Source organism: Centruroides sculpturatus, unplaced genomic scaffold, assembly GCF_000671375.1.
Source record: "Centruroides sculpturatus isolate CEXI.00-Female unplaced genomic scaffold, Cexi_2.0 scaffold326, whole genome shotgun sequence".
Classification (NCBI taxonomy): domain Eukaryota; kingdom Metazoa; phylum Arthropoda; class Arachnida; order Scorpiones; family Buthidae; genus Centruroides; species Centruroides sculpturatus.
The window spans coordinates 532,980-555,528 of record NW_019384563.1 but is presented as its reverse complement, the minus strand read 5'-3'; the positions used below and the strand labels follow the sequence as shown (position 1 = coordinate 555,528).

Below are 22,549 nucleotides of genomic sequence, written 5' to 3'. Positions count from 1 at the left end.
GGCTCCGTGTGACCTTTGGCTATTTCCCAAGCTGAAAATGCCACTAAAAGGAACCCGAATTTAATCGAGAGAAGACATCGTGCGGAATGCAACGAACCGGCTGATGGCCATTCCAAAAGATGCGTTCCAGCAGTGTTTCCAGCAATGGCAGGAACGCTGGGAGAAGTGTATACATTACCAAGGAGACTACTTTGAAGGGGATTAGGGTTTTGTACCTCAAAGTCAATAAATGTATTTTTGCCGGCCAAAGGTCTGATACTTTTTGAACAGACCTTGTATAAATCACTTTACCAAATGCCAAAAATGGGAAACTCAACCACCCGGCTGAAAGAGTTGAATAGCCAAACTTTGTGAAATTGGCCAACTCGATCTGACTTAATGGTCATCAACAGTTTTAGTAACAATATCAACAATATCAAAAGCACTCAGCAATTAAATAAAGAGAAACAAAACACCTTTTTTTGCCACAAAATAAAGAAAAATAGTTTTAGTAACTTTTAAATAATGGCAAAGTCAAAGACATAAGACTATAATTCCATCATAAATCTTACTTATATGTATATATAGCCAGATGGAGGCAGCGAAAAGGTTCGGTTGTCATTCAACATATGTAAATATGACATTTAAGAAAACAGGCATAAACAAAATGAAAAAGGGAGATCCAGAGTACACTGCTGTAAAGATTGCTGAAATATGAATGCAATGCTGATGAATCATAAGAAATTTTGGAAACAAAATGTTTGTTTTGGCAACAAGAATTACTTTTATCTTATGCAAATGTCAGAAAATGAAATTTACTAAATGAGCAATAAAACTCAAGCACCTCCCAATGCAAAGTACAAATTTAAGATAAAATTTGAAGAAAAAGTCACGCTGTACATTGTCATTTCATCAGCAGATGTTTCAAAGCCACTTTTTAACAAGAAATTCTTTGCAATTCATGCTGACATGTACAAAAACAAATGTCTAAAGAAAATTCTAATCTCTTTTATTAACAAGCATCATCAAAATGACAGTTTCATCTTTTTGCCCAACAAAGCTTCCTCTCACTATGAAAATTCAACCGTGGAGATCCTCAAAGCCAAAAACATTCCTTCAGTACCCAAAGAACATAATCTGTCAAATCTGTCACAATGCAGGCCAATTCAAGATTTCTTTGAACACAAATAGTATACAAGAAATATTGGTGAGCAAAAGTACCACACAACTGATCTGAAGAATCAGACTTTCATTTTAAAAAATCCAGCAATTAGTTGCTTAACTGGCATATTTAAAACTGTTTATGTGACATCAGCTGTTATGATATTTTATTTTAAAAATTTTTATATTTTTAATTATTNTCTGTAAAAAGGAACTCCCTTGTTTAACTAACATTAATATTAATGAGTGATACAATAGTTTTAATTGTGATTGTTAGTTAATTATTGATTGCTTTCATAAATATATTTCTCTTCGTAATGAAAAAGAATAGTATACTTTTGCTAACTTTTGGAACCTAATCCCACATTTTGCATTAGTCCTTTGTTTCATATAGCACAGATTCACATAATAATATACTTCTTCGGAACGTAACTACTGTGTTATACAAGTGATACCAGTATTTCAGATAATTCAGTATATTTATTTAAACAGCTTAATGTGAACTTTGAAATTGCTCTTTGATTCTTTTGTCATCACTGGTATCTGTAGCAGCTGCAGAATGGTCATTTTCTAAACTTAAAATTATTAAAATGTACTTGTACTAAAGACAGACTTTCAAATCTTGCCGTTATGTCAATAGAGTCAGATATTTTGGATTAACTTGATACACATCAGAAGTCACTGTCATGACTCCTTGCCAAGTAATAAAGTCTCTGACTGACTGACTATATATATAGGAATCAAGTTGTCAAATTTTGGGGGTTGATTTCTCCATCCCAAACACCTGAAGTAATTCCAAATATCTCATTCGAAATAAAATTGTTTTCTTATTGTAGGTAGTGTGCAAAATTTCAAGATTTTCTGTAATGCAGTAGCCGAAATATAAGCAATTGAAAAGTGCAAAAATCAACAAAAAGAGCTGAATTTTCTTCTCTTCCTCCTTTTTCGTCATCCGGCACTGCAGATGCTCGTAGAGAAAAACTACAGGTTCGTCTCACAGATCGGCCTATAAACTAGGTCCTCATTGTGCCGCAGGCAGAAATTCTGGCCATAGCCAAAGCTATTGAACATGTCTACTATGATTGGTTTTCTCCAAACAAGACAATAACAATTTATACAGATAGCACCACAGCGATCCAGTCAATCTACAGCCTCAAGAATAGAAAGAGAAATATCCTTAAAATTCACAAACTTATCATGACTAACACTCATAACCATAACATTTCGTTCAGCTGTGTGCACGGACATTTCGGTATCTCCAGAAATGAAGCTGCTGACGCTCTTGCGAAAAAGGCAGCCAACACTCAACTTATAACCACCTATACGAGAATCCCATTATCAACAATAAAGAATTGGAACTTCCAACATGCAGTAAAACAATGGCAGGAAGAATGGGACAGTTGCACAACAGGTAGACAAACCCACAGTTTCATACCAAATATTGTTCCTCACCTTGAATGGAGAAACTTCACCTCATCCTTTTCCATGACTCAGATCTTAACTGGTCATTGCAATTTTAATGCCTATCTTAAGAGATTCCATATTCGTGACTCCGAAGTGTGCTTACTTTGACAACATCTCTCGACAGGACACTAATCACTTCCTATTTGATTGTGCTCTCTTCAACACAGAAAGGACAAATCTCATTATGTTCATGCTAAATGAAGGATTCAATTGGCCTTGTTCACTGTGCACCTTCATAGACAATAAAAACATTTACAAGGCTCATGAAAAATTCATCAACGAAACCAAGGCTCTTTTCCCTCCAAGGGACCTTCAAGATAACAGAAACAATGATGGAAACTAAGGCTTCAGCTGTGAAACTAAGTGTTAAATGGGAAGCGACCTGGTTACATTTATTTTATAATTGTTACTAAGCAGTGTGTGTAATGTGAACAAACTGTTGATTCTGGCAAGCATATAATTTTTTGTACCTCTCTATTAGTGGTTTATGTCATTAATGATTTGCAATCAATGTACAGTTTCTGCTAAATGTGGTGTCATCCTCAGTTGTATCTTTAATTTTAATGTCAACCAAATGGTTGTTACACAGTAAATTAGAAATATGTTATAAAATCCAGAATTGTCTTGTCGGTCACTAACCACTTCTGGAATAGTCTTAATACCCCAATCGGAAGTATCATATATAATATACATTGTATCTATGTTTTCATTTTCCTTATGTGCAGTTCATAACCGTTCCTGATATTGTCATAATTTCGCCACCCAAGTTCGGTGCATTATTTCGCTTATTTTGTAGTGATGTAATCATGATTTCTTTTTGTATTTGACCAAACAAGTGGTTTGATCTTCACTGGTCAGGTGCATCTACATATTTATTGTAAATACATTATAATGTTCTCTATTTATATTTGTTCAAACTGTATTAGTCATTATTTGTTGTCACCTGTGTTATGTGCATATGGTATATAATTTGTACATATGTTTTCTGTTTTGTATTTAATAAACTACTGATGCAGTGCCCTATGATCCTATCATCACCCTGACCTCCTTTTCATCACTTGCCTTCTTTTCTCTTCCTCTTCTTTCACCATCTTTTCAACCTCCTGGTTGTACTTTTGAGTGGAACCAGGAGGCAGCCCCTTCTTTCAACTAAAATGTAAAAACTAAAATGTAAAATGGGTTTAGAAAGCTCAAATTTTAAACTTAAGCCTTTCTTATTATTGGTGAGGTGCAGACAAAACTTCTGGGTCACAAGAACACACACAAAAAGAAAGCTCCTCTCTGCTCAAAGGCTTGCTCTCATCTTGATCATCAAGGCATACAAGACCCCCCCAATGGATGCCCTACAAGTGATAGCAAATCTAATTCCCATAGACCTGGTTATAAAGGAAAATGTATGGACCTTTCACCATCGTAAGCTGGCCATCGGGACAACTACTATCAACAGTTTCAATAGTCACAAGTCATATAGATGTTGGTTTGGCAGCCACAAGTCTCTCTGAACATCTATCACAATATAAATTGTATTACAACCCTCAGTGCCTTAGCTATCACCCTAGCACCTCCTTTGATGATCTTTTTGCCCTGGAGGGTGCAGAGGTCCCTACTGGCCTCTGTATCTACACGGATGGTTCAAAGTCTGACAAGGGAGTGGAGTGTTCCATCGTTGTGGTAAATAATATCATAAACATCTACCAGGCTTGGTTCAGGTTGGCCAGTCATTGCACGGTCAACCAGGCAGAATCTCTGGCCATCAATAAGGTGCTACTCTGGGTTAATAATAACATGATAGCCTACAAGATCTCCAGCGTTACAATTCTGAGCAACAGTCGAGTTGCCTTGTTGCAGCTCAAGAACATTAACATCAAACTGACAATAATCCAAGAAAGCATCAGCCTACTACTTACCTTACGGAACAGGATTACCATCAAGTTTATCTGGGTAAGAGAGCACTCTGGTGTTATTGGTAATGAGAGGGCTGATCTTTTGGCCCGCACAGCACCTATATGGCCAAAAAGTTGCTCCTACGGCAAAACTCATTCATACGGCTTAAGGAAAACATCTGCCATCATACGTTGAAAGACTGGCAGGCAGGATGGGACATCAGCTCAACAGGTAGGTTAACGTATAGTTTCATACCAGACATCCTCCAGCGGAGTAAATACAAGCATCTAGTCCCTGCTCATCAAACAACTCAAATTATGACTGGGCATGGCAACTTTCACAGTTACCTTAGGAGGTTTTTGCAAAAGACCGATGGTAAGTGCCCATGTGCACTCAATGAAGATGAAGACCCAGACCACATCATCTGGAGCTGCCCCATTTATGAATTACAGCAGAAGGAACTAATCAGCAAAATCCAAAAACAAACCGAACTATGGCCATGCCATAAGAAAACTCTGGTAAGCAACAGCAAAATATACAAAGCCCTTAAGAAATTTGCTTTGGATATAAAAATGCTCGATTAAACCTCTCCTAGGGTCCTACTATTCAGACAATTGGTGTTACCGCATCTCTAATTGTCGGTATAATGTGGTATACTCACATCCTGTAGCGTAGTATCTGCGCGGGTTTACTCTCTTAACACTTTTCTATGTGGCACTAATTTCATCTGGTATATGTGGTATATAGCTATTGCGTTATACGTACTTCTCACAATGTCTCAAGGACATGTATATAAAAATTGTAACCACTGTACTTCGGTACAGACGATTGTACTGCCTGGCTAAACATCATTTGCAAAGTCACCAAAAGGCAGAGTCTGTGTATCTGATTAGTTATCCACTGTATATATAAAAAATGTTATGTATCTCAAAATATAAGGTATTTCACCAACCTTTGTAAACAGAATCTATATTTTGGCATGTCAATTCATGTTCTGTTATGCCTGTTTAACCAATGTACATAAATTGTCTGTAAGCATTGCTATTGTCACGCAAACTATTTTATGTAACACCTTTATGTATCTAGCATGTAAATCACTGTTTGCAATTTGTTCTGTAATTTGTTTTCATTTAAATAAATGAGATGCAGGCGCTCATGAATCCCTTGACTGCCTTTTCACTATCTTATCACACTTTATTTTCCCCTTCAATCTAACTACTTCAATAACAATTTCTTCTTCCTTCCGTTTCTGGCTCTGGGGCTATACCTTCGAGTGCGGCCCATCACCACCTCCACCTGTACTACTCAAACTATCCAGATGTTGTCAGTCTTGATACAGTAATATCTACAGCCGTAGTCCAAGGTCTTAAATCAGTGTTCTCAAGATTTGGAATTTTTCAAATGGTAGTTAGTGACAATGGACCACAGTTTGCAGCAGAGGAATTCAAAAAGTTTTCAGAATCATATGGCTTTAGGCACATTACTTTGAGCCCAGAATACCAAAAGTTTAATGCTTTAGCAGAAAAGAAATGCAGATAGTAAAAAGATTCTACTAAGGCAAAGGAAACTAACAGTGACATATATCTAGCATTACTAAGATACAGAATGACACCTCTGGAAGGTGTGAAAAGTCCTGGAGAACTATTGAAGGGAGAGAAACTCAGATCAACACTCCCACAAATAGATAACAATTAGACCTTGTCTTGCCAAAATAAAAGAGTTAACATATGAAGTAAAAAAGAATTACAAGGCCTGCAACCAGGACAAAATGTAAGGATAAGAACAGAGAATTCCTGGGGAATGAAAGGAACCAAAACCAGGAAAGGAGCATCTGTCTTCCATTTTAGACAAAATTGCTAGAGCTCTTGAAAAAGTTTATTTACCTTTTAATAAATTATGCAATTTACCATACAGTCAGAATACTAACTTTGTAAGGATTAGATTAGGTTTCCTTTGTTTTTTGAGCACATCAAATATTTCAATCACTTACTTTCTTTTTAATTTTTTAATGGTTTTATTTATTACGATAAGCTATTTTTACATGTTTCTGCAAAAAACCTATGTCCAATTTGTAAAGAAAATACCAGTACAGTTCAAACATAATAGATGAACGAATGTTTTTGATTCTTTGTCCAGAATCTGCTTCAGGCTCACTATCATTCCAAATATGGAATGCCAAGAATTTCGAATGTTTTTAAATAAAAATTGCTTGACCAGTAATGAATTGATAATAAAGATTTGAATAAATGTACCCCGAGACTGTATTTTAATGCTGTGGGAGATCTACGAGGGAATAAAATATAATTACTGACGCGTATGGTCTTCACAGGTATATCACCACGCATACGATATCACATTACTTTCCTTGTAGTTTACACAATTCCCCAGTTTGGTTGCCTTGTAAATTTCGAGTGTTTCTAAGGCCCTGATGTGTTCTATCAGAAAGGATTTCTTTATGATGTTGGTGTTGTCCAAGTTGGCCATTACTTTGGGGTTGGTGTCGTATTTATGTTCCTTAATCTTTTTTTGTATAGACCACTTGGTCAAACCAATGTGTACTAAATTTCTCTGGAACCCATGGTCCCTAATCGGGACACTATACACTCCTGGTACCCTCAAACTATCAGGTGTGTTTTTAGCATTCCTCAATAAAGAGTAAATTGTTTGTGTCCTCGTGTAAGCTATTTTCATGCCCTTCTTTTCTACTATTTCCTTATCTAGAGAATGTAGGTTCTTGTTATATCTATGACTGTTATATTTTATTCCCTCATAGATCTCTCACAGCATTAAAATACAGTCTTGGGGTACATTTATTCAAATCTTTATTATCAATTCATCACTGGTTCAAGCAATTTTTATTCAAAAGCATTCAAAATTCTTGGCATTCCACATTTGGAATGATAGTGAACCTGAAGCAGAATCTGGACAAAGAATCAAAAACGTTTGTTCATCTAATATATTCGAACTGTACCAGAAATATAAAGGCTCAGAGGTGAAACCTATGTCCTTCATCATGTGTGTTCACTCCATTTTTTTTGTTTGAGTATATCTCAAAAATCCTTTCTTTATCATATTTTTTTCAAAAATTAAACAATTTTGACAATTTTTTTATATCTTAATTTTTCTTGTTTTAAAATAAAATGTAAAAATGCATTATACAATTTATAATTTTATTTAATGTTGTTTTTTCCTTTATTTGTTATTTAATTTGACTTAAGCACAATTAAACACAGATTCTTGGATGCCATTTACATTACATGAATGTCAATTAACACTGTTTTTATTAATTAATTTGGTTAAAATTCAACTGAGACACATAATCAAAAATAAAATTAGTATATTTCCTGTATGTGCATCAAATTCTAATTTAAATAGCAATGGCATCAAAGATTTGTGTTGTGATATCTAATGACGTGAGGCGATATGTTGTGATCAGATGACGTGAGACTGTCTTTAACATAGAAAGTACAGGGACCATCTGTGTCTGTCTCGCTAATCTGTGGCTGGCTCTTGATGAGTAGCTTGTTCAGCAATTGAGTTATCATATGGCAACACGTGCAAGTATAAGTTCAAAATTCCATTCCTAAACATATTTGTTTGAAAAGTGAATCATTCGAAAACCAAGGTTTGACTGTACTTGTATACAAAAGGACAGTATTTATTATTTCATTTATAAAATTTTTTCCCTGAAATCCAAAAAAAAAACAAAAAAACAAATACTATACAGCTGTTTAAGTTTTTGATTTAAAATGCATGCATAACGTTTTGTTTTTAATACGAGTACAAGTATATTTATGCAGAGCATAATATATCATTACAGTATACTATGCATTTTCCACTTTACAAATTTTCTGCACTTCCTAGAGGAAATTCTTTATACAGAAGTTTGATTGTAATTTCAAAATTTTTGGGTCAAATACTTCAGATATAAAACTGAACAGATTAAAAAAATAACGAAAACTAAAAAAATAATAAATAATAATAATATACCAGTAAAACAAAAATAAAAAGAAACATTAATGAAATTAATAAAATTAAGAGAAGTATTTGTAACTTACAAATGATTTTAAATTGTAAAAAGTCTAAATATAATTCATTTTCAACTGGTACTCATTGTGGTAGCTTGAATTTAAAATAAATTTCTTGGGCTGAAGATATTGCATAAGAGCTGCTATAATAATTGAGTTGAAATTAATTAAATAAATAGAACAAAAAAATTAAATTAAATGATAAGATATTACAGAAATATTAAAAAATTTAAAAAAAATGTAATTAAAATATAAAATAATCAAAGTGTAAGGAGTAGTAAATAATGATGTACAGTTGACACTAACACAAACAAACACCATACACATTTATTCCAGCCAATAGCTGTCTGCTGGAGTAAGTATATACAGTGAATTCTTGTGTTAGTGTCAATTGTCAACTGTTCTAGCTTATTGGTAAATTAAATGTGATAATGTACAGCAGTTTTATTCCTTTTTGCTGTAATTCTGGTAATAATGAAGTATTTTAATAAAAAAAACAATAGGAATCATAATTAATCTGAATACTTTTGTTTTAATTCAAATTAACATTTCAAGAAAGTCATTATTAAAATACAAGTTTAAATCTTCTATTTAATTAAAATACTTAATTATATAAATAAAAAAATTAAAAATCTACAATTTTTAAAACATTTGTACAGTAATTAACAATTCTAAAATTATTACATATATTAATAAACAATTTATGTAGAGGATATTAATTTTTAAAAGAAACTGATAAAATAAAATATTCTAATAACAACTCACGAAAACCTTTTTGTACAAGTTGTTATTACTTTTACAAATTACTTTTACGTTTACAAACCTTGTTATTACTCAATGAAGTGTTAAGCTGTTGGAAATTGTTTCGTGTTAAAAATATTCTTTTATACAAAGTCTGTTCAAAAAGTATCGGACCTTTTTTTTCCGCGTAAACCAATGATGCGTGAGAGGCCTCCTTCGGTGGAGTTGTGGAGGGGACAGTCATGCACAGCCCTGAATTTTTTCCCGCCTGCAGGAAGCGTCAGTCGTTGGCAATCGGCCTATGAGTGAAGTCATGTAGTGCGCTCTCGTCGGATTTCACTAAGCTGGAAAATGACTGAACAACGTGAGCAGCGATATTACATCAAATTTTGCCAAAAACCTTGGCGATACCCGAGTGTAAACCATTCGCAAGATTCAGCAGGCTTTCGGGGACGATCCTCGAGGCCAAAAAAAGCGCGGCAGGTCCGCAGCAATATCAAAGGTCATGTTGACAGTTTTTTCGACTCTCGTGGGGTGGTGTGTCGTGAGTACGCACCACAAGGCCAAACCATCGCAAAGGAGTACTACCAGGAGGTCCTTCGTCGTCTTTCCGATACAGTGCGACGCAAACGACCGGATCTGTGGTCGATCAAAACTTGGCAGCTCCATCGTGATAACGCATCCGCCCATTCTGCGCATCTGATTCGGGCTTTCGTCGCCAAACACAATACTCCTGTGGTTCGTCACGCTCCGTACTCTCTCCACATGGCTCCGTGTGACCTTTGGCTATTTCCCAAGCTGAAAATGCCACTAAAAGGAACCCGAATTTAATCGAGAGAAGACATCGTGCGGAATGCAACGAACCGGCTGATGGCCATTCCAAAAGATGCGTTCCAGCAGTGTTTCCAGCAATGGCAGGAACGCTGGGAGAAGTGTATACATTACCAAGGAGACTACTTTGAAGGGGATTAGGGTTTTGTACCTCAAAGTCAATAAATGTATTTTTGCCGGCCAAAGGTCTGATACTTTTTGAACAGACCTTGTATAAATCACTTTACCAAATGCCAAAAATGGGAAACTCAACCACCCGGCTGAAAGAGTTGAATAGCCAAACTTTGTGAAATTGGCCAACTCGATCTGACTTAATGGTCATCAACAGTTTTAGTAACAATATCAACAATATCAAAAGCACTCAGCAATTAAATAAAGAGAAACAAAACACCTTTTTTTGCCACAAAATAAAGAAAAATAGTTTTAGTAACTTTTAAATAATGGCAAAGTCAAAGACATAAGACTATAATTCCATCATAAATCTTACTTATATGTATATATAGCCAGATGGAGGCAGCGAAAAGGTTCGGTTGTCATTCAACATATGTAAATATGACATTTAAGAAGACGGGCATAAACAAAATGAAAGAGGGAGATCCAGAGTACACTGCTGTAAAGATTGCTGAAATATGAATGCAATGCTGATGAATCATAAGAAATTTTGGAAACAAAATGTTTGTTTTGGCAACAAGAATTACTTTTATCTTATGCAAATGTCAGAAAATGAAATTTACTAAATGAGCAATAAAACTCAAGCACCTCCCAATGCAAAGTACAAATTTAAGATAAAATTTGAAGAAAAAGTCACGCTGTACATTGTCATTTCATCAGCAGATGTTTCAAAGCCACTTTTTAACAAGGAATTCTTTGTAATTCATGCTGACATGTACAAAAACAAATGTCTAAAGAAAATTCTAATCTCTTTTATTAACAAGCATCATCAAAATGACAGTTTCATCTTTTTGCCCAACAAAGCTTCGTCTCACTATGAAAATTCAACCGTGGAGATCCTCAAAGCCAAAAACATTCCTTCAGTACCCAAAGAACATAATCTGTCAAATCTGTCACAATGCAGGCCAATTCAAGATTTCTTTGAACACAAATAGTATACAAGAAATATTGGTGAGCAAAAGTACCACACAACTGATCTGAAGAATCAGACTTTCATTTTAAAAAATCCAGCAATTAGTTGCTTAACTGGCATATTTAAAACTGTTTATGTGACATCAGCTGTTATGATATTTTATTTTAAAAATTTTTATATTTTTAATTATTATAAAATGGCAAAAAGCTTAATTTTGAGAGTAGGGATTAGTTTTATAAAAACTTGTAAATGCTAATAATGAGGAGAATAGTCATTACGCCCGACTGTACTGGAGATATGACACATGACCCCTCCTTTATCTCCCCACTCCATTGACCTTTAACCACCAAAATTTATTAACATCAATCCCCTAATACACAAATTGCCCTGCAAAATTTTAGAAATTTTTGACAAAAAAACATGAGTTATTAAGCTTCAAAGAGAGTGAACAAAATCATGCCTCCACAAACATCCATACATAGACTACAGTAAAATCCCCCTGAAATATTTTGAATTTCTCAATATTTTAAGGTCTCTCGAGTCCAAAAATGTAAAAACCTTGAGTCATATTTTTGACCAGTTGCCATATTTTCCCTCTGTTATATATAACAGAGCTGGGAAAATAAAATTGACACAAATGCTGTCCAAAGGAGTTTGAGTCCATTGAAAGAAATTTACAGTGCATCACTGACCTCAAGCCATATGTTCGTGTTGATTAATTTTATACTACTATAAATAAAATTTCTTTAAAATGATATATAATGTTTAATATTTTACTTCAATTTTTTGATAAAATATTATACTTTTAAAACAGTAATGATTTTTGTCTCAGCCCATTACATTCAAATTAGGTTCATTGACTTCAGGTGTTTGATAATGACTGAATGACCTAGTTTCTGAAATCAGAGGGCTTTAAAACATCACGAAATGAAAAAACCTGAAAAGTTAAAATTTTTATTAATTACAATACTTTCCTACTGTTGAATAACACTAAGGAAGTACAGTACATACATACGTACATATGTACTCTCAGTGTTATAACCCTCACACTCATAATCCAAAAACAGCGAGCAGCAGGCAAAAGAAGATTACAATCTTACAAACTATCCCATTCAGCAACTTTCTCCACACTTTCCTGTCCAGACATTTAGATTTTAAAAAGAAGTGTTCAGTAGACTGACAAAGGGCAAACACCAAAATTAAAAACAACATACACAGGGCAGAAGAAAAAGAATTTAATGCATGTGATAATAAGGTACAAAAAAAAGCTTGGGAGATTCCAGCTCAAGGAATTATACATTTTTACAGTCTCCAAAATCTGGCAGTTGGTAGAAAATAGAAATTTTTGTGACTAAAACAATCAATCAGAAGAATACTGACAATTGTAATTAAAAAAAAATATTCCTTAACACTAATAATTAACCCTACCTTTACCGAGTTATCTTGGGCATGGTACTTAGTCTAAAAAAACGGCCTTGTCTTGTTACTTCTCCAAAAATGTTTTGGATTAGTACATACACATCATTATCTATGACCTATACAAATTTCGTGAATTATTTTTGCCATGAAAATTTTTTATGACGTTTTATTAATTAGCTAATTAATTGCACTATTGTTTTTTGTGGGAGTTTTTTTAATCAAATTAATTAAATCATTCTAAACTTCTATTGGATCAATTTGACTGTGATAAAATTTTTTAAAATACCATTGGATGTTTTTTTATGACATCAGCAGTTTTTTTGTTTGTTTGTTATTGAGTAGAATTTTTTCATAAAAGACCAAAAGGAAGATTTCTTTTGGTCCCCCGTTATTTTAATAGCATAAAAATCAGAAATTTTGTGTCATATTTGAATATATGTGGTAAACTCATTCCCTTTCTGCCTTAAACCCTTCTTACTCAGAAGTGTACATGTAAACATCCCTGGAAAGCTGCCACCAACTGTTCTCAAGGTCAACTGGTTTGTAAACAATTGTGAGTGCCCAGATCTGATAAACACTTACCATTTTATTAATTGGGTTTTTATAAACTTTCTTGTTCGCTTTTAAATAAAGCAAAACAACAAATAATTATATTAAAAAAATTAAGTTTTAAACTCTTATTTTTCACTAGATAAAAATCTAAAAAGATACGATCGTAACTTCACCGGATTGACTTCCTTTTGGAGGTGACACAGCTTCCTATTATGTCACCCGAAATCTACGAAAGAGAAAAAATAATCAACTATTGGACGGCGATGGAAAAAGTTCTAATAAGGTTGTGGGAAAAACCCAAGGGCGACCCCCTAAATAAAAGGGAGGGTCGATGAGTCAAACAGCATCCTTGGGTGTTCAGTGAACTATGTGCGTGTGTTGGTAGTCATGAGTCATTCGCCGCCACCCTAACTGTTCCGATTGCCGCCGTTCCGGAAGATTCATCGCCACACAGAAAACATCGTCGCAACTCCAAGTAACTTGGTGCCATTTCAAAATTTCCTATGTGTACAACCCTCCAATCATTCTACTATTTCTTCAAAGGTATTTATCCTCGCGTGAACTTAATGTAAACTCTCTCTCTCATTAACTTTTGTTGTTAGGATTGTAGTAGTTACGTAATATGTCAGTTTGGATTAGCTTGGCTAAGCATCTACTAACTTAAATCTGTAAATAGTCTATATCGAATAATAATAAACAGATATTTTTATTTATATGAAAAGTTGTGAAGTGTATTTCCTCTGGTTCTCTCCTTCCACTTCCATCCCGGAACCTAAGGTCTGCACATGCGACCGTTTGCATAACGAAATTAAACGGCCAATCCAGTTTCTGTGTCTGTCCTCAAGACGCAGTGGTGTCTTCCTGACAAGGCGCTAAAGAGGTGCCGACCCTGCGGTCACACAATGTAGTCTGCATGTGTGAATTTTTGCATTTTCATGTGTGAATTTTTGCATGTGTGAAGTCTGCATTTGTGAATTTCCATCAAATGAAAGAATAACACTCCCTACAGCTATATTTATCAAATAAAAGCATTATTTTAGATTATTTAAAATTCGTTATATAGTTTAACTATAAAAAACATGTTTTGGGAGTATTTATTTTGCACCAATTATTTTTACCGGCAATTTTTATGGACATTAGATTCACATTTAAGTGGAAATAAATATTTAATATCAAAAATAAAAAATTTAGGTAAGAGACCTCCAGAAATACAATAGTATGTTATATAGTAGGGGTTAACACTAACTAGCAACTAGGAAAAAATAAAGTATGGGGAAGAAGTAGCAAAATGGCAAATTGAACAGAATAAGAAAGTTCAGCAGCAGGCTCTTACGGTAACTGAACAGGTTGTTCAGTTACCATAAGGACCAGCATATTACATTACAGCATATACAATTACAACAGGAAGAGTTGAACCTCAGTGGCACACTTAAGAATAATCTTGGGGGAGCTGAGTTGAATGGATAAAAAAATTTTTTATGCAAACTCAATAAAATTCCCNAGTTGGCCATTACTTTGGGGTTGGTGTCGTATTTATGTTCCTTAATCTTTTTTTGTATAGACCATTTGGTCAAACCAATGTGTACTAAATTTCTCTGGAACCCATGGTCCCTAATCGGGACACTATACACTCCTGGTACCCTCAAACTATCAGGTGTGTTTTTAGCATTCCTCAATAAAGAGTAAATTGTTTGTGTCCTCGTGTAAGCTATTTTCATGCCCTTCTTTTCTACTATTTCCTTATCTAGAGAATGTAGGTTCTTGTTATATTCTATGACTGTTATGTTTTATTCCCTCATAGATCTCTCACAGCATTAAAATACAGTCTTGGGGTACATTTATTCAAATCTTTATTATCAATTCATCACTGGTTCAAGCAATTTTTATTCAAAAGCATTCAAAATTCTTGGCATTCCACATTTGGAATGATAGTGAACCTGAAGCAGAATCTGGACAAAGAATCAAAAACGTTTGTTCATCTAATATATTCGAACTGTACCAGAAATATAAAGGCTCAGAGGTGAAACCTATGTCCTTCATCATGTGTGTTCACTCCATTTTTTTTGTTTGAGTATATCTCAAAAATCCTTTCTTTATCATATTTTTTTCAAAAATTAAACAATTTTGACAATTTTTTTATATCTTAATTTTTCTTGTTTTAAAATAAAATGTAAAAATGCATTATACAATTTATAATTTTATTTAATGTTGTTTTTTCCTTTATTTGTTATTTAATTTGACTTAAGCACAATTAAACACAGATTCTTGGATGCCATTTACATTACATGAATGTCAATTAACACTGTTTTTATTAATTAATTTGGTTAAAATTCAACTGAGACACATAATCAAAAATAAAATTAGTATATTTCCTGCATGTGCATCAAATTCTAATTTAAATAGCAATGGCATCAAAGATTTGTGTTGTGATATCTAATGACGTGAGGCGATATGTTGTGATCAGATGACGTGAGACTGTCTTTAACATAGAAAGTACAGGGACCATCTGTGTCTGTCTCGCTAATCTGTGGCTGGCTCTTGATGAGTAGCTTGTTCAGTAATTGAGTTATCATATGGCAACACGTGCAAGTATAAGTTCAAAATTCCATTCCTAAACATATTTGTTTGAAAAGTGAATCATTCGAAAACCAAGGTTTGACTGTACTTGTATACAAAAGGACAGTATTTATTATTTCAGTTATAACATTTTTTCCCTGAAATTCAAAAAAAAAACCAAAAAAACAAATACTATACAGCTGTTTAAGTTTTTGATTTAAAATGCATGCATAAGGTTTTGTTTTTAATACGAGTACAAGTATATTTATGCAGAGCATAATATATCATTACAGTATACTATGCATTTTCCACTTTACAAATTTTCTGCACTTCCTAGAGGAAATTCTTTATACAGAAGTTTGATTGTAATTTCAAAATTTTTGGGTCAAATACTTCAGATATAAAACTGAACAGATTAAAAAAATAACNATCAGTTAATTCAATATGCTTTATTATTAAATATAATTTCATAACTATTTATTTTAAATATGTAAACTTAAATATTTTACACTCACCTGTCTTTATTACACTCCCAAGTGCACCACTGGTCACCTTCCATCATTTGATGAAGCAGCCATAGTAGCAGAGAAAGCAAACAAGGTTAGACAAAGGATTTTTATTTAAGGAGAATAATTCAGCACTTCAAACAACCTTACAGCTCCATTGGTATGTGTTTACACCTTAGCAAACGTTTTCAACCCCATCGAGGTCTTCATCAGGCTACTTTAATTAGGAATTCAACGCGTTTGGAACGGAACGTATACGATTCAAAATTTATAAACAGATTTAAAAATACTCCTATGTGGTGTATTCACATACCACTGGAATGGTATGTGTTTACACCAATATCCAGTGGTGTAAACACATACCACTGGAGCTGTAAAGGTTGTTTGAAGTGCTGAATTATAACTCCTCTAGTGTTGAAAGACGTTTATTTCTTAAGGAGAATGTTCTGCATCAATGTGGTGGAGAATGACACAGAACATTAGGGAGATATCAACAAGAGAGCTGGAGATATCAACAAGAGAGCTGGAGATATCAAGAAGAGAGCTGGAGATATCAACAAGAGAGCTGGAGATATCAACAAGAGAGCTGGAGATATCAAGAAGAGAGCTGGAGAACACAGATAAGACAAATTACAAGAAATAGAAGAAAAACTTGGAAAAAAATTGGAATGGTTACACCAGAAGACAATGACAACCATCTGGACTAGGATGCAAGACTCCCTGAAATTGAGGATAACTGGAGTAGCAGATACAACTCGAGATATCGACAAATTAACTTCCAGGCATTGAGTCTTGAATGTTACGACTAAGTGCATAAACATGGGAAACATAGTACATGTCATTGTATTGTCCTGGTTACTCTCCAGTAACATAGCCCAAAGGTGTATAAACACAGATTACTTAATATTGTGTACTTGGTGTTGTCCCTTTATGGTATTATTGTTTTAAATGTGTATACAATTATTTTTTCTTGTATTCAGAAGAAGTGGGAGAACTAAACCATGTGGTCTTAAGACCACATGGTTTAGTTCATTGTAGACCTTTTGTCTATCCAAATGGGCTTGTCATGGTTGAGAGGGTTGAGCTATAGAATCCAAGCCTCTGAGGGCTCAATGACTTCAGAGAAATCCAGATCTAGAAGAATCCTTGCACAGGCCTATAGGACAGAAAAGACACTTTTGGCTTGGCGAGTGAAAAGAAAGGACATGGTGAGAAGTAGGTCCTGAAGAACGGCAAGGTGTTATTTTCCATTTTTGTTCTTGGGTTGCGTGTGTCATGAACAGTGAAAGCAAGAGAGAGACAGAGAATTAAGGTAAATATTGCAATAGTTGCAAGTCTTGAACTGAACTTAAGGATGGTGAAATAAAATTTTGGTTCTTTCAGTGGAATTATAGAGTGTTTTTCCTTTATTCGATATGTTTTCCTTTGTACCTGCATGGGGAACTCTCTAAGCTATAGAGCAGGGGTGTCCAACCTTTTTGTTTATCTGGGCCACATTGGAAGAACTCATAGAGTTTTGGGCAACAAATATATTATATATACTTGTGGCCTAATCCTTAAATATACAAGTATATTTAAGGATTAACATGTCTACATTATAGTAATAAGTATTAAAACTTTATTACGAAAAAGGATAGTATAAGAAATGAGAAACTAAAATATAAGATTTTCTCAGGAATTTCATAAAAAAACACTATTTCTGATAATTATTTCATGCTTTAAGTGTGAGTAAGTATCAATACAACTTGTATTGAATTATTTGAAATCAAGTTAAATAATTTCTAAGTAACATCAGTTAATTCAATATGCTTTATTATTAAATATAATTTCATAACTATTTATTTTAAATATGTAAACTTAAATATTTTACACTCACCTGTCTTTATTATTTTCATAGTGTTCACCAAACAACTGCATACCCATAACAGCAAATATAAAAATTATGATACCTAACACAAAAGTTAGGTTTCCCAAGGCACCCACAGTTTTTCCCATTATAGAAATTAACAAATTGAGTGTAGGCCAAGATTTTGCAAGTTTGAATACACGAAGCTGAAAATTAATTTGGATTAGTAAAATTTGTCATTTTAAAGTAAAGCATTGCGAGATTAAAAAATTTTGAATAATTAAGAAATTACGAGCACGTGCAAAAAATGGTAAAGAATCTCACCAAACGAAATGACCTCAGAACGGACAGTCCAGGCAAAGCTACGTTTTCTCCAAACAGTTCGACTAGAGAGAGTACCACAATTAAAAAATCAAAGATGTTCCATCCTTCTTTGAAATAATACTTTGGGCTCAGTGCTATTAACTTGAATGATGCTTCTATGGCAAATGTTGCTGTGAAAAACTGAAAAATGAACAGAGCAAATTCCACTTACCTCAGTTTTAAACAATACTAATATCTGTGAATATGTTTAATGAGAAGCATTTTGAATACAAGGTAAATATTTTCATAAATAATTAAAAAAATCAATAACTTTTAACACATGTTGCTAAATACAGTAATGTATTAATAAAGTAATAAGCTACTAAGGCTATTCTGAAAGAGATTTAACAGAATTAATATAGAAAGAAGCTAGAAATGATTTTAGATGACCTATAATCATAAAAACATTAGAACTAAATTTAAAATAATTATTTAAACATTACTTCAATCACTAACATAATAACTGATTATAAACTACAATAACTTATTTATCATATAGAAATATTTAATTTACTTTTGAGGTGTTGAATTTCAAGATTTAACACAATTCTATTGAAAAAAGTACATTAAGCCTTTAGGAAAGTAAGATATAATACAGTCTCAAACTGATATTTACATTTTCAGATTACATATCAAAGGAAATAAAATGCAATTGTAATAATATAATCTTTACACAATTATTTTCAAAGCTTTTTTTATTCCTTATTTTTTTGCTATGAATATTTTATCTATTAAATAAATCTGTAACCTCTCTTTACAGGAAAATTGCCTGTTTTTACTTCACTGTGGAACCTGAAATTGGTTATTTGGGCAGTTAAAAATATTTATCGAATCTTCAGATTTCATTGTCAGTTTTGACTACATAATTAATTTACTTAACTTTTATTAGTATTTCACAAAAAATTGTAAAATATTTGATATAAAAATAAGTTTATTGCTCAATCAAGTGGTTCAGATCTTCATACTTTATAAAGATAACAGATTGCACTAAGTCCACATGCTATGATTTGTGAATAAATAATATGGAAAAAGAATAATATTTGTTTATTTCTCTCCTTTTAAATTTTGAAAATTGCAAAAGTGTAACAAATGAACAGTAGGATAAAATACATTGAATAAATATGTTTAAAGGTGAATAAACAACTGACTTCTTTTATTTTTACTAGGATACCTTTTCAGGTTTATAATATCATCAATATCAAAGACAGTATTATAAGAATTTGAAAATGATTAAAACAAAAATTTAATTCAGAATTAAGTGACTAAGTTATCAAGCTAATTCACTTTTGTATCTCCTAATGATGAAACGTTACCCAATGCGAGTTCCAATAAAGCAGATTTGTTAGTATTTTACTTATACAGTAATTCATCATTTAGACACTGATAGTTTTTACTGAATGGAAAACTTTTTAATTCTTTTTGAATTATCCAAAATAATGATGTCATGATAAATATGTAATTTGTCTATGTTTGAATCATATGTTATTTGCCTCAGAATAAACTGCTTTTTTTTGAGTTTATATCTTTATTATCTTAGTGTTTTTGTCTGTTTGTATGAGGAAGATATTTGAAAGAATGTTCTGACATTGAATAGTGAATTGTACTTTAAAAAGTACAATTACATTTTTAAATTTGTTTGATTTGTTAGTAGAAATTAACAAATTCATTGCAGTAGAAACTGTATTGTTCTACTATAAGATTCAATTATCTCATGGAATTAGTTGAGATTGAAGAGATCTAAATATTTCTATTCAAATACCAGTGTTTGGCTTTTATTAATAAGTATATTTTCATTAATTATTTTTTCAGAAAAAAGTATTAATTGCTCTCTAAGAGTATTCATTACTGGACAGTCTATGAATAGTTAGATCTGTCAAATATATAAACTAATGCTGAATATATAATAATGCTTCTGTCTACAAGAAAAATACTGTATTTCCTGTAATAATTCTCAAGTAAATATTCTTATAATAATCACCATCCAATATCTATTGTAAAGTACGCTGCACTAGTTAACCTTAATACCATTATAATAGAGTTTTTGATATTTGATATTATGAAATAACAGAAGTAGCTCTATATATAGGTAAAAATGTGATGTGTAGGGCCTTGAAAATTTGGCAGTAGTTTTTAATAGAAAACAACTTTAATGTTTAATAAATTCTAGTAAAATATTTAATGACTTGACAAATGTTTTCAGGCAAATTCATAGTGTGGCCATATGCCATTGCGTATATTAATTTACTCATAGTTTAAGCATCTTTCCCTTTGTTCTTTGTTCCTTCTCACTTTAGAACTTTCTATTCTTACTCTTTTCTTTTCAGTGATGAGAGCCAATTCATGGAACTAGAAAACAAAGAGAGAAAAAGGACCTGGAGGCATGAGTGAGAAGGAGTCAAACATTTTTTCTGCTGGACTTCCAAGATGAAGAACATAGAAGATGGTGCTTCATGTCATTGAGAGCAGCTAGACTGGAGAAGCAGAACTAGCTTGACAAAGATCAGTGAACTTATTGTAGTGATGATACAAGTATCAAATAGATAGAAGAAGAAAAAGGAAGTCAACGACAAGCCATCAGTCTAAGCGAGTTCCGTATGGCCTCCCACTGACATCCTGGGTATTTCATACTTTCCTATAACCTACCTCATCATTTATCACTTTCCTATTCTGACTTCCCCTTCCCTTAGTTTAAGTTAGTTTATAAGTACTAGTTATAGCATTTCCCGTTATCAATTTCCTTGTACATATTGCAATATATACGTATTCTTGTCATTTGTCTATCAATATTATTGTTACTGCTGTATTACTATTCATTGCCATTGATTTGGAATCCATAAGAATCTGTATCTGTACCATGAAAATAAATACTTTGTTTAACTATATACTGTGTACACTTATTTATTTGGTATGTTTTCTTTGTCGATCTCTAATCAATAATGTGTAAAAAAATATTTTTGGTCTCTTCCATTGAAAGAAATATTGCAACAAAACTGGACTTCCTTCTGCAATTGATAAATTCAGCCTTGCTAAGAGCAGACAGAAGTTTTGTAGGTAAAGTTCTGTATGCCTATTGAATTGTCCAATTCATTTTAAAAGTATTGTATTGGAGCCTTGAATAAGTTCTTGCTGTTTTCCAACAGATGGCATTACCAGAACTGTGTGCATGTAGTTTAAGATGGTTGCATATCTGTAAGGAAGTACCATAAGCAAGCTTGAAATTCAGTATATGTCATTTCGCCGAAGTGTAAACAACTTTTTTCCATAGTGTTAAACATGTCGAGTTTTGTGCCAAAAAACGAGTATTTGTGGGAAATTTTATTGCACCATTTTATTCATAAAAAATCTGCAGCTGAAGCACACAGAATTCTTGTTGAGACTTATGGTGACCATGCTCTGTCGGAAACAACATGCAAAGATTGGTTTAGATCAGGGGTGTCCAACCTTTTTGTTTCTCTGGGCAGCATTCGAAGAAGTCAAGGAGTTTTGGGCCACAAGTACATATAATATATACTTGTGGCCCAATATACAAGTTTATTTAAAAATTAACATGTCTAGATTATAATAATAAGTTATTAAAACTTTATCAAGAAAAAGGATATTTTAAAAATTACTTCTACAGACACTTTCAATTTTTACTTAGAAATAGATAAATTCATTTATTATAAAAGAGACAAATGGGAATTTATTTGAAAAGCACAAATATTTGTTATATTTGGGTCTCTAATTAGTAAAAAGCAACGAAACACCATTTTAAAGTGCATTTTTATTCAATTAATATAATTATAAATAATATGTAGCCCAAAAAGTAGCCAAAGCGCCAAATGATATTTTTTACATCAAACAAAAAAAAGTAGCCACATTTGGCGCAATGTAGCCAAATCTTGCAACTTTGGAAAAAATACTAAATAAAGCTGTAGTTGTGAATCAAAGGATTATAGACCCAAGTGCAGGGAAAGGAGAGAAAGGACAAAAGATAAAAAAGTGAGAAAGGTTGGAAAATTAAGGGTCAACAGAAGATCTATTTAACCTTTCTCACTACTACATCTTTTGTTTTTTCTCATCTTTCCCTCCTTTTCCCAAATTTGGGTCTATAATCCTTTGAGTCACAACTCCAGCTTTATTTAGTAATCCTTCC

The 22,549-nt window shown here is 32.9% G+C and overlaps 1 protein-coding gene across 1 annotated transcript in view; it reads right to left on the bottom strand.

Moving 5' to 3' along the window:
* The window catches only part of LOC111623992 (sodium channel protein para-like), a 109,825-nt gene that overhangs the window by 83,442 nt on the left and 3,834 nt on the right, over positions 1 to 22,549 (bottom strand). Inside the window, exons 2-3 of the mRNA XM_023366758.1 lie at positions 18,376 to 18,581; positions 18,082 to 18,257 (exon numbers count right to left, since the gene is read on the bottom strand). Coding sequence (XP_023222526.1) covers positions 18,082 to 18,257; positions 18,376 to 18,581 — 382 coding nt within the window. The remainder of the gene's footprint in view (positions 1 to 18,081; positions 18,258 to 18,375; positions 18,582 to 22,549) is intronic.